This window comes from Podarcis melisellensis (assembly GCF_964234715.1).
Source record: "Podarcis melisellensis genome assembly, chromosome: 1".
NCBI classification, from domain to species: Eukaryota; Metazoa; Chordata; class Lepidosauria; order Squamata; family Lacertidae; genus Podarcis; species Podarcis melisellensis.
The window spans coordinates 128,480,123-128,493,901 of NC_138528.1; the positions used below are offsets into that span (position 1 = coordinate 128,480,123).

General features: G+C 43.6%; 1 protein-coding gene across 2 annotated transcripts; it reads left to right on the plus strand.

Annotated features, from left to right (window-relative positions):
• Positions 1-288: 288 nt before the first annotated feature.
• Positions 289-13,652, plus strand: LOC309371003 (uncharacterized protein). Of its 2 annotated transcripts, XM_081913352.1 has the most exons (7): positions 289-722; positions 2,323-2,477; positions 3,989-4,164; positions 4,844-4,970; positions 9,422-11,737; positions 12,384-12,492; positions 13,381-13,652. In XM_081913352.1, the coding sequence occupies exons 2-7, from the start codon at positions 2,336-2,338 to the stop codon at positions 13,490-13,492; spliced, it is 2,982 nt and encodes a 993-aa protein (XP_081769478.1). In that variant the 5' UTR covers positions 289-722; positions 2,323-2,335; the 3' UTR covers positions 13,493-13,652. The 2 variants fall into 2 exon arrangements, with proteins under 2 accessions (XP_081769478.1, XP_081769479.1); XM_081913353.1 differs by lacking the exons at positions 289-722; positions 3,989-4,164 and having other exon boundaries at positions 2,349-2,477.
• Positions 13,653-13,779: the final 127 nt, after the last annotated feature.

Genomic DNA, 13,779 nt, shown 5'->3' on the forward strand with positions numbered 1-13,779 from the left:
AAAAAAATTCTTCCAGTAGCACCTTAAAGACCAACTAAGTTAGTTCTTGGTATGAGCTTTCGTGTGCATGCACACTTCTTCAGATACTTTGAGGTCTGCTGCCCCGGTGAATGCTGCTGCCTCACGGGCAGGCCGGGCCTCATCTCTGGACAGAAGCTGCGCGGGTTTCCATGGCGACGCAGCCCGCTCACCTCAAGGGAGTTAGGCCTCGCCTTTCCCTCACATGCGGGAGGCAGGGAAGCAGGCCAAAGGACTGCCGGAGGAACAGAGCGGCTCTTAAGAGCGCACAAACAACGACAACAACACGTTTTTTATTTATTTTGTTTATTTATTTTATTTATTTAGGGCAGGAAACGCCTCAGCCCCTCAAGGAATTCTGGGCGCTGTAGTTCGTGGAAGGTGAAGGGAGGCGGAGTCAACGCAGCGGCTGACGGAAGGGCCAATCCCGTCGCTTGGAGCGGATCACATGATAAAGTCCAAACCCAAACGCGGTTTTTGCTTATAGAATGTTACGGAGGAATTAGAAGAAAGGAGAGGCGAGAGAAAGAGCGAGGGCGGACTTTCTTTATCCAGGGCATTGAGGGGTACGGGAACCCCAGCACATCTTTGCTGCTATTGTGGTTTTCTTTCAAAATGAAGTACTAACTGCAGTCCCGCTTTTCGGAGGAGGCTGAGGCCGCTTGGAGGATTGAACTGGGTATTTCATTTTTTGAATGAAAGTGGTAAGTATGTTTTCCTTGTAATTTAATGGTTATTATTCGGGGGCGGGGGGATGTATGTATATATATATATATATATATATATATATATATATATGCTTTCGTAGATTTTCACGGGTACAGGAATGCAGGTTTTGGTGTCCTCGGGTGTCTTCCCGTGTACACGGGAAGACACCCGAGGACACCAAAACCTGCATATATATATATATATATATATATGCAAGTACAACACCGCCACCTTAGCCTTAAGTCCTTTGCTTCCTCAGCCACGTTTCTTTTGCTTAATTCTGTTTAAAAATGCACTTATTCTTTATTAAACGTATGGGGCAACCTTCACCCGAAGACCCCGAAGGGCAGTTCACGACAGAAAAATACAGGATGAGGATACAAAACACATAAAACAGAAACAAGCCAGTAACCCCGCCTCGCACAAACACATTTCAAAAGCCGAATGCCTGGTTGAAGGGAAACGTTTTTACCTGTCACATAAAGATATGTGGTTTGGGAGCTGCATGGTCAGGGAAAAAACAATGTTGTCCAGGGTTGTAAAGACTGCGGAGAGAATAATTGGGTGCACTCTTCCCACCTTGGATCAAATCTATGCTTCCAGGTGCCATAAGAAAGCTGCAGAGATAGCGCAGGATAGTGCGCACCCTGGAAATGATCTCTTTCAGCTTCTGCCTTCTGGAAGAAGTTACAGGGTTATAAAGACTAGGACTAGCCGCCTGAGAAACAGTTTCTATCCAAATGCGATTTTGGTTTTTAATGCAGTGTAAGGAGTCTCTGGGTTACGCGGGTGGCGCTGTGGGTTAAACCACAGAGCCTAGAACTTGCCGATCAGAAGGTCAGCGGTTCGAATCCCCGCGACAGGGTGAGCTCCCGTTGCTTGGTCCCTGCTCCTGCCAACAAAGCAGTTCGAAAGCACGTCAAAGTGCAAGTAGATAAATAGGTACTGCTCCGGCGAGAAGGTAAACAGCATTTCCGTGCACTGCTCTGGTTCACCAGAAGCAGCTTAGTCATGCTGGCCACATGACCCAGAAGCTGTACGCCAGCTCCCTCGGCCAATAAAGCGAGATGAGCGCAGCAACCCCAGAGTCGGTCACGACTGGACCTAATGGTCAGGGGTCCCTTTACCCTTACTTTTTAAGGAGTCTCTATAGGAGTGTATTGTATTTTTAAAATGGGGTATCAGAGTTTTTAGGGGGCTAACCAGGCTGGGATAGCTGGGATAGCAGACTTGTTGGTTTTGAATGTCTTATGTAGATTTTTTTTTTCAATTTCGTTGTTCCGTATGGGACAATGACAATAAAGATTATCGTATTGTATCATAACTTGTTTCACAGTAAGCATATACACTGGGCTGCAAAAGTATTCTGTCTCGGCATTGGTTTGCAAATGCGTGAACAAATCGCTTGATTTCTCTACACTTCAGTCTGGTCTATGCAATGCAACAATGTGGTAGAGCAGAGGAAGTCTCTTCAGACTCCAAAGGGGCCTGGAATATAAGTCAGTGCAAACATAAAAGCAACATAATGATGTTAGAATATTTTGCAAATATAGAGGATGATAATGGCAGACTTTTCTTTTTCTGAACAACTGGCAGGACTGCCTGAAAAATGTCACTTCAGGCACTTGAAGAAACACCCATTTCCTTCACAAGTGAAGTCAGGGAACGGATGAAGGAAAAGAAAAATGGTGCATTGAAGACGGCAAAGCTGAATGCTTCTCTTGCATCAAAGATCAAAACAAAAACAATAAGTAAGTAGAAATATTTAAAAATAATTTGGTATGCTTGAGCTCTGGCGCTTCACTGGAGACCTGGACTATTCTATTGGGGTGAGTTATAAGACAAGAGTTGCTGACCTTTTACAGCCTAAGTGAATGTGACTAAAGTGGCCATCAAACTCATGCATACATACTGCACTTACACACAGAATCATAGAATTGTAGAATCATCAAGTCCAACCCCCTGCAATTCAGGAATTTCAGCTAAAGCATCCATGATAGATGGCAATCCAACTCCTGCTGAAAAAACCTGCAACAGGTTGGCGCTCTCTCTCTCTCTCTCTCTCTCTCTCTCTCACACACACACACACACAAAAAAAAAACCCCCCACCACAGGTGCACACTCATCCCTGTCAGCAATGGGCTGAGGCGAGAGGTTAAATCCATCACATGGCTGGGCTATGGGGCGATTTCCCCATCACAGAGCTGAGCTTACATGCTGGAAAGGTTTAATCTTCAACCGCAAGCACAGCCAATATAGGGCATTATCAGAACAAAAGCCTTATAGGACCTACCGTATTTTTTGCTCTATAAGACTCACTTTTTCCCTCCTAAAAAGTATGGGGAAATGTGTGTGCGTCTTATGGAGCGAATGCAGGTCGCGCAGCTATCCCAGAAGCCAGAACAGCAAGAGGGATTGCGTCTTATGGAGCGAATGCAGGCTGCGCAGCTATCCCAGAAGCCAGAACAACAAGAGGGATTGCTGCTTTCGCTGCGCAATGATTCCTCTTGCTGTTCTGGCTTCTGAGATTCAGAATATTTTTTTTCTTGTTTTCCTCCTCCAAAAACTAGGTGCATCTTGTGGTCTGGTGTGTCTTATAGAGCGAAAAATACGGTATTTCCCCCCACCTGTTCCGCACAGCAAAACCACAGGTGGTGCAGCTTGAGTTGGTTATACAGATGGAGTGCTGTGTATTTGCATGAGTCTGGTTCAGGGAATGCCAGCCTTGATGCTGCTGCATATCCCTGCAATTTGGAGAAACACTAGGTTTCTGTAAATGGAGGGAGGGGGAGAGAAGATGATAACCCAGCTGTTAGCAGGATTGGGGAAGATTTGACCACTCAAGAAAAATGGCACAGGAAGTGATTTATAAGTATCACCACTGGCCTTAGCTGTGTTTTCAGTCCCAGTGCAGAGGCATTTGACAGTTCTTTGGCATCTGAAAAAGATGTATGATTTATGGCACAGGTCTTATGACTCTAAACAGCAGCATAATCATAGCAATTGAAACTGCATTTGTTCAACCTTGCCAAGCCACTGCTGATTGCCCAGGGGGAAACCAGTCAGAATTTGCTTCATAAAATACAGCGTAAGTCTGTGGTAGGGTACTCAGGTTTCCTATGTTGATTGGAGCTCACCTACCAATTTTGGCTGCCAACTTCTTTTGTTCTTGTCTTGATAAGGCAAAATTTTGGAAAGGGTTGGCCACAAAAGCTAACAAAAACCACCCGTTTTTTCTCTCTCCCTCTTTTGAAAAATACAGATAACTCCTCTATAATTAAGTTCTCCCTAAAACAGAACAACAAAGCGTTGGCTTTAGCTCTCAATGGTGCAAAGGGAGCTAGTCAAAGACTAACTGCTGAAAAGATGCTACTGCAAAAAGAAGTGGAGTCGTGTCACTTTGAAAATGCCTCACTGCGCCGAAAGCTCTACTCTGTGGTACAGTATTTGCAGCCATGTTATTTGTCTCTGTGGTAACTGGAACCTTTTTCTTCAATGGTGCTTAAACCAGGGGTGAAACTAGGGTTTATTTTACCCGGGTCAAAGACCCAGTTTGGCGTGTGTGCACCCCCCCATTAGCATTTTGGAAGGGTGTAACGAGAAATTGGGTGTCTTGAGTCACAGAAGGCTGGATTAGGGAACCTTGGTCAAGGGGATACACACATTGACATGGCATACCCTACAAATGCTTGATAAGGTCCATGAGAACCAAAGTCATAAGAAACAAGAAAGGCAACTGTGGAGAAACAAATTTTGTTAAATTTTGGAAGCTCTTGTTACTAATTTATGGATTAAGATTCATGGATTAATTAATAGATCATACATACTTTACAACACAGAGATAAAATCATATTTAAAACTATAAAAGAACCCATGGGGAAATTATTAGGAATGTTATTTATGTTAATTTGTATACTGCCCCTCTTCCAAAGATCTCAGGGCAGTTCACAGCATTAAAATTCAAAATGAAAACACAGAATGCATAATAAAAAGAAGAACATTATTCTAATTGCTTCTTTGAAAATACTGTAAAGAGTCTTTAACTTAAGCTTTCTAATGCTTGTTTTTTTTTTAACTCAATCGGTTTAAAAATGTTAACCTTTTTGTTTGTGTGCAGAACAAATCTATTCACGAACTGCACCAATATATGAACAGCCACTTGCAAATAGCAATCAAGCTGAGCAGACCTCAGGATGAAGAGGATGGCACTGCATTGGCACCTGATCGGGACCCGCCTTTTGGTGGTATAACAGAGCTTTTATCATATAGTTACTTTTACTTTGGCTGTATGCGGCAGATATCTGGCAGGCAACCCCAATAACCTTCAAACCTCTCTTGAAAACCTTTTTATATGCAGACAAATCTATTTGTTGAATTTCTTTTTAGGTGAGCCACTCATTCTTGTGATGATTCTATATTTTTTTAAAAAAATAATTTTTATTAACAGGCCAATCACACCACATTATTCAAATCACATTAGTTCCAAATTATACAGCCAAATTTTAAATTTTGTTGAGGATACCCATACATCAAGGCATCACTTATTTTACTGCTTTAGTCAAAACAAAAAAAATTCCTTCCAGTAGCACCTTAAAGACCAACTAAGTTAGTTCTTGGTATGAGCTTTCGTGTGCATGCACACTTCTTCAGATACACTTTACTGCTTTAATTAGACAGTTCTATCCAGTTCGATCTGGATAGTCCTTTATTACTTTCTTTCTCATCTTGTTGTTATCATATATTCCTTTCTTTGCAATCTCTGATCTTGTGATGATTCTATATTGTTTTACGATTTTTATTTTGTGCACCTCCTTGCTATATTATGTGAGTGGGCGGTATATAAATACTTCCATAAATTGAACATAGCACCCTCTGTATGAGTGAGAGACACATGTTAACAGGAAAGCCATATGCTTGGGACGGCCACATCTGTGGTCTTGGGAGTAAGCCTACGCAGTGGGATTTTATTCATTGCCTGAGCTTATGTGGCGCTGAGGTTGTCCCTTCCTTCTAACTGCAGATGTGGTACAGAATCATTTGAGGACTATTTCCAGTTACTCCTGGCTCAACCTGACACTGGAACTGCCTGTATTCTGTACTGTGCAGTGCAAGATAGGAATCTGTGTCTTATCTATTTATTTACTGTACTGCTGGGTGCTGGCAGTATACCAGTCAGGAATGCACAATTCTGTTCCTTTTCAGTCCTGGGCAATAGGTTCAGTGTGCATCATGCTTAATTATGCATCATGCTTAATTATTCTCTTACAGTCCTGTGAGCATTTGGGGGAAGAAATAAGAGCCAAATCTCTATAGCCTTGTCTTTAGGGTTTGTTTAGTCCCAAGTGATGGTCCTTAAGTTAAAGTCAGTTGTGGGCTGTGGATAAGGAATGGCAAGCAGATTTGGCCAAGACTCTATCGTGGAGGTCTGGATGGAACCCCACCTATTGCATCCGACTGTGAGTGCTGCCACCTTCCTTCTTCTCTCTCTCTCTTTTTTTAAATAAATTTTTATTGGCTTTTCATATTTCATAAAGACATCACACACACAAAAAAAAGACAAAGACAAAACATGTATAATTTCATATCCTTACTTTCTTTACCCCCTTTCCTTGACTTCCCCCCACCCCCCTTCCTACATCCCAATTCCATTAATTAGCTCAGCAAGTTCTTGTCCCTCGTCCTTAAAATATTGTTGTTATTTTTAAGCTTAACTCTTTTTACTAGGCCAAATTTTACTTATCCAATTTTCTTATAAACATTAAATCCTTTTTCTAAGGTCGACCTAAATTCTCTTCCACGAATTTCTCCCTTTTTATATTAAACTAAAGGTCATAATGACCAAACACAAAAATCATAAATTTTTACAATTCTGCTCTCCCCCTCCCTCTCTACCCCGGTTTCCGTCCCTTCCCAAACAAATGTCCTCAAAAAACAGTTCCTAGCCCGGATTCCTCACATCCGAGGCCTTCAAATCTCTGTCAGTCTCTCTCCGTCGGTTTTGTTGGTAGTCCTTTTTGTTGGCCCTCAGGTCTCGAAGGAGTTCTGTCACAATCACCACATATTTTCTTCCCTCCAAAACAGTTGAAAGCAGTTGCTGCCAAAGATCAGCTGGTCTCCCATACTCAAACTTGAAGAGGAAGTCCCAATCATGTTTATTTGCTCCTTTAAATTCCAGTATTCCAGATACTCCAGGGACTTCTTCCTTTATCTTTCTCACCTTTCGCAGGTTTGTAGTCCAGAGATCTTCTTCTTTATTTCCTGACAATATAGGCTTCTGATTGGTATTTTCCACCTGAACTTTCTCTCCTCCTTCTTCCTTCTCCATCAGTTCCAAAGATATCTCTTCTGGTTCAGCTGCAGGTTTTTTTCCAGTCAAATCCTTTGTGCCTTCAGCAGAGTTGCTTATTTTAGAGTTCAAGGTCGTAAGTTCTTTGTTCATAGCCATGCTCTGCTCTTGTAGAATTCCCACGAGAAAAAACATTCTTTCTATCTCTGCCAGTAATTTTCCCTCTGCAGCCATTGTAATGTCTCTAGTTCCCTCTAGGGGGATTCCAATTCCAATAGTCCTTTTCCAACAATCCGTTACTTTGTTGTTTATAATTACTTTGTTTCCAACCACTTCAATTTAAATGTAACACCTTTAGTCCAGAGAGATATTAAGTAATACAGTTCTAAACTTTAATCGCCCGTTTGACAGCTCCTTTGACAGCTGTCAAACTCCTTATTCTTTTACCTCAGGCTCACACGCAGGACACTCCCGGGTCCAGGGGGGGGGGGGTTACACAAAAGCTTCTAAAGTTCCTCTCTTACTCTCCAGCACAAAAACTTCTTCTATCAAATTCATGGAAATAATCTTTTATCTAACTCCAAAAGCACAGTGATCTCTCCACCTTAGTTCTCCGGTCCTTGCTTTAGATCTTTTGTAGGTGGGGGGGGGTGCGGACTTCCCTTTAACACATCCCCCGGTCGTGCCGAATTCAAAGGTAAAATTTTTAAAGTCCGAATTCCATTCTACTCACGGGTTGTTTGTTTCAATCCAAATTTTGGGGAAAAAGTCAGCGCTCTCCGGCCATGGCTCGCGGCTTCGCTCCACTGAAGTAGCGGTCTACTCACAGCACCACGCCACTCTCCGTAGCCTTTAAAAAGGCTCTTCGTGGGTTGGGGAGGGCGCTTAAGGTGCCCACCGAGTCACCAAGTCCGCAGGCTTCCGCGCCTGCGGTTTCTGAGGGTCCCCGCGTCGCCGGCGCGGCAAGACCCGTCTTCAGCAGAGCCGATTCCCTCCGGAGCTCGGAAGGAATCCGCCATTAGCCGATCGCGCTAACCCGGAAGTCCGCCACCTTCCTTCTTCTCACTCCCCCTTCATGCAATGGGAGCCACAGCTTGTTTTGCCTGAGGTTTGATCAGATTGCTTGCAGTGGGCTTTTGGAGTTAGGTCTAGAATTGTATAAATTGCTGTTTGACGTGTGCTGTAAAGAACAGCAAAGACTTCGTGCCTGATACAAGTGCCATTTGATGTTGCCACCAAAAAGCTTTTGTAATTACAGAATGGGCATAGACAACACACACACACACACACACACACACAATTAGAAACAATTTTATGCAAGCTTATGTGGGTTAGAAAGCTGGCTTGTTGAAGCTAACTGGATTCACCACTAACTGGAGCCAGTGTGGTGTAGTGGTTAGGAGCGATAGACTCGTAATCTGGGGAACCGGGTTCGTGTCTCCGCTCCTCCACATGCAGCTGCTGGGTGGCCTTGGGCCAGCCACACTTCTTTGAATTCTCTCAGCCCCACTCACCTCACAGAGTGTTTGTTGTGGGAGAGGAAGGGAAAAAGGAGATTGTTAGCCGCTTTGAGACTCCTGAAGGGGAGTGAAAGGCGGGATATCAAATCCAAACTCCTCTTCTTCTAACTACAGTTTCCGGTTCAGACAACATGGGACGCCACAATTAACTGAAAATGGAAACAAAGTCTTCTGAACTCCTTGGTTGTGCGAGGGAAATGAAAAATGCATGAGTCCAGGAAGCGGCTGGGCTCATTTGCATACTAAACATTGCCATTGTTTGTATAATGTCTGAATATTAATTGTGGGGTGTGGCACACAGTGTGAAGTGGGGTGGGGGGAGGGTTGTCGCTTTAAAGCCCTATTTTTGGGCTTCCTGGAAGCATCTGCCTGTTGGAAATGAGATGGACCTTTGGTTAGACTGAGAACTACTTTTCTTGCTTTCTTACTGCACAAGCTTAATGGAATGTTCATGGTTTCTTTTTTTAAAAAAGCAAGTACAGTGGTGCCTCCGCAAGACGAAAAGAATCCGTTCCGTGAGTCTCTTCGTCTTGCAGTTTTTTCGTCTTGCGAAGCAAGCCCATTAGCGGATTAGCGCTATTAGCGGCTTAGCGGGCTTAGCGGATCAGCTGTTAAGCGGCTTAGCGGATCAGCTGTTAAGCGGCTTAGCGGATCAGCTAATAAGCAGCTTAGCGGCTTGGGAAAAAGGGGGGGGAAGGGGGAAAAAAACCGCAGGAACTCGCAATACATTTTCGTCTTGCGAAGCAAGCCCATAGCAAATTCGTTTTGCGAAGCACCTCCAAAACAGAGAACCCTTTCGTCTAGCGGGTTTTCCGTCTTGCGAGGCATCCGTCTTGCGGGGCACCACTGTATGTGTTCACCTACTAAATTCAGCTATTTGTCATTGTAGGAAACCTTTTGAGAACACAACGATGTCCCAGGAGTGGCTTGCTGCCCGTCCTGAATAACAGTTCATCTCTGCAGCACTGTGAGGTGACTACGACACCACTCATTGGTAGCATGTTGTTATCCGGTGGTCACGTGACTCAGAGGAAGAAACGCAGAACAAGCTCATCAGCTGCATCTGGAGGTGATTCTCAAAAGAAGTCCTCAGAGATGCTTCAGTGGACAAAGGAATCGGAGCAGGTTGTGAAAGAGTATTTTGAAGTCGGTCAGGTTGGTGAGCTTTTGGCACCAGACACCAATAATAAAAGCTATGAGACGATCAAAGCCAATGAAACCACAGCTGTAAAAAAAGTGAGTATGGGGAATGTGCACAGGAGCTCTTCTGCTATCAGGCAGTCGAAAGGACATTTGGTTAATTATAACAGTGGAATAAGGAATACTTTTGTGGTAGTGCCATACAAAACCTCTGAATCGAACAGTAGTGCGATGACAATTCTGGAGCCTGCACGTCACACTGAAGAGTCAAGTCAAGTTGATTCTCTGGAAGAAAGACCACCACTGAACAGCTGCGGTCAGGAGGCGGCGGATAGTACCCAGCACCGTGATAAAGGCAGAGGTTGCAGATTGACATATGTAGTGCATCAGACTATTCCAAAGCAGGTAGATGACTGCAACACTTTGACTCAGGAAATTGAAAAAAGAACATTCTTGGAAAAAATGAAGAATTCAGAAAGTCAGTTCCAAAATCCAGATACGATCTCATTAAGCAATAAACTACAAGATAAAAAGAGCCATGCCTGCAATGTGAAACATACTTCCCAGTGTTCTGATAAAACCAAGGATTGCAGAAGGACCTATGTATTGGACCAGACTTCTCTAAGCAATGTAGATGACTGCAATGCTTTGACTCAGGAAACAAAAAAAAGAACATTCTTGGGAAGAATGAAGAATTCAGAAAGTCAGATCCAAAATCCAGATACTGTCTCATTAAGCAATGTGAAACATACTTCCCAGTGTTCTGATAAAACCAGGGATTGCAGAAGGACCTATGTATTGGACCAGACTTCTCTAAGCAATGTAGATGACTGCAATGCTTTGACTCAGGAAACAAAAAAAAGAACATTCTTGGGAAGAATGAAGAATTCAGAAAGTCAGATCCAAAATCCAGATACTGTCTCATTAAGCAATGTGAAACATACTTCCCAGTGTTCTGATAAAACCAGGGATTGCAGAAGGACCTATGTATTGGACCAGACTTCTCTAAGCAATGTAGATGACTGCAATGCTTTGACTCAGGAAACAAAAAAAAGAACATTCTTGGAAAAAATGAAGAATTTAGAAAGTCAGTTCCAAAATCCAGATACTATCTCATTAAGCAATAAACTACAAGATAAAAAGAGCCATGCCTGCAATGTGAAACATGCTTCCCAGTGTTCTGATAAAACCAGGGATTGCAGAAGGACCTCTGTGTTAGAGCTAGGTGCTTTAGATTATCAGAACAATTCTGCTCCCGTTGCACATGAAGGAAATGCACCCTTGGAAAACTTAGAGGATCGAGGAATTGTGTTCCGAAGTCCGGAGTTTAGTTTGTTAAGCAACAAGGCACCAGTGCATGCTCTTGGTACAAAACAGCCGGTTGGTTTCCAAAAGCAGATACCTGGTGAAGAAGCAACACTGGATCTGAATGTGAAGCATAAAAAAGCCAAGAAGATGACCCAGGAAATTTGTTTACAACAGGCGATCAGTGAGATGGAGCTACAGAGCTTCAATGTTGATGTGCAGCCACAAGAAACCAAGGCTAAAGAAGGGCACAAACACAAAACAGTTAAAGCGGGCAAGGATAATGCAGGGAAAGAACATGGGGAAACAGACACGGGTCTGAGTGCTCAAAGAGCAAATAAAAGGAAGAGGAAGAATTTGAGTTTCACTTCTCAATCAACAAGTCAAGAAGATGCAACCCCTGTTTTCTCGCTAGGGAATGTGCATTCCGCATTTCGAGGTTCAGGTTCCAGGACCCAGCAAGATTCTTTCCATAAGGATCTTCCTAAGGCTTCGCCTCAGGCTGATTCTGTGGCTGTATGTCCCCAAACTCCTGAGTCTTCTACAGTTGGTCTTTTTAAGACCACCTTACCGCGTTCTTGTAGTTCTGTTCAGTCACATTATGCACGTCAAGATCAAGTGAGCCCAGAAAGAAACTCGTCTCTGCCCAAAGTCTCAACAGCCTTAAAAAATGATTCAAAGCAAGTGACTTCTGGCAGATGTGAGAAAAAGACAGCACATGCAACTCCTGAAACCTTGCAAAACACAGCACAAGGAAAAGGTGAGTGATGAAAAGGGGCTGTTGATGTTCAATAGGAGGTTCAATAGGTGAATTGCGGTGGGGGGCATGAAGCCCTCTATCTAAATCTCAGCATTCACCTCTTTCTGTGTGCAAATCTGTGCACTCCTATTGGGTTTGCTTGATTTAAGCTAACCTGCAGATCTGGTTTTCTCTCCCAACCAGCCCAGAGCTTTTATTGCTCTGCACCTAAAATGAAAGCTAGACTGCAGTATAGTGGCAGCGCACTGTGAGAAAGCTCAGGAAAGCAAACAGAATAAAAAGGTAAAGGTTTCAGTATTCTGTTGCACCAGAAGCGGCTTAGTCATGCTGGCCACATGACCTGGAAAAACTGTCTGCAGACAAACGCCGGCTCCCTCGGCCTGTAAAGTGAGATAAGCGCCGCAACCCCAGAGTTGTCAGTGACTGAACTTAACAGTCAGGGGTCCTTTACCTTTGAGTTTATTTATTTTTAATAGTAAGTAAACAGAAATATGAAAAATTATAAAATACTTTATTTTTAAATCTTTCAAATTTTTCAATTTTTCCCACGGCACACCAGGCAACATCTTGCGGCACACTAGTGTGCCGCGGAACAGTGGTTGAAAAACACTGGCTTAAGCAGTGATCAATTCCTGACTTTTCACAGAGCACAAGGTCCTGCAAGATTCAACCAATTCTGTACCTATGGAATCATATCCAACACGGCCAAGAAGACAGACAAAAGAAGTTCGCTATGCACTGCCCAAGATTAACACGTTAGTATTCTGTTTGATGGGGACGTGGGTGGTGCTGTCTGCGGACAAACGTTGGCTCCGTTGGCCAATAAAGCGAGATGAGCGCCGCAACCCCAGAGTTGGTCACGACTGGACCTAATGGTAAGGGGTCCCTTTACCTTTACCTAGAATCATAGAGTTGGAAGAGACCACAAGGGCCATCGAGTCCAACCCCCTGCCAAGCAGGAAACACCATCAGAGCACTCCTGACATATGGTTGTCAAGCCTCTGCTTAAAGACCTCCAAAGAAGGAGACTCCACCACACTCCTTGGCAGCAAATTCCACTGTCAAACAGCTCTTACTGTCATGAAGTTCTTCCTAATGTTTAGGTGGAATCTTCTTTCTTGTCGTTTGGATCCATTGCTCCGTGTCCGCTGCTCTGGAGCAGCAGAAAACAACCTTTCTCCCTCCTCTATGTGACATCCTTTTATATATTTGAACATGGCTATCATATCACCCCTTAACCTCCTCTTCTCCAGGCTAAACATGCCCAGCTCCCTTAGCCGTTCCTCATAGGGCATCGTTTCCAGGCCTTTGACCATTTTGGTTGCCCTCCTCTGGACACGTTCCAGTTTGTCAGTGTCCTTCTTGAACTGTGGTGCCCAGAACTGGACACAGTACTCCAGGTGAGGTCTGACCAGAGCAGAATACAGTGGCACTATTACTTCCCTTGATCTAGATGCTATACTCCTATTGATGCAGCCCAGAATTGCATTGGCTTTTTATTCCTTTTTATTCTGTTTGATGCCGACTGCCCTGTGGCCTGAAACCTTGGCTGTCTTGCTGGGTATGCCGTTTCCCGGAATATAAAAATCAAAAACAGTCTGTGTACAACAAATTATATTGCTTCTCTCTCTTCTCTGCTGCAGCAAACTGAGGAGCGGTGACCCATTTACATTTTCTATCTACCCCGGGTCCCCTGTATACAACACTAAAAGAAAGAGGTTGCCCAGAGGATCTGGAAAGTCCAAGGAAACCTAAAAAGAGGAAATCGACCCTGTTGCAAATTCACGGTTTTTAGTAGGAAACAAGTGTGTTACTGTTTAAAAAAACTTTGGGGTCTCCAGTATTCCCCCTTACCTAGTCTTTTTTGTTCTGGTATTTGCATTTCAGAAATAAAACATTTCCACCTGACGTTCAATTGGATGTTTGAAAGCCTGTCAGAACTCCAGGAGTGTAGAATGTTTAACATTTTACTGAGTTGTAGATCATCTTATTCCAAACAGTATATGACTATTAGCTTGCATGGAAGTGTTGAAAGCTGAGTT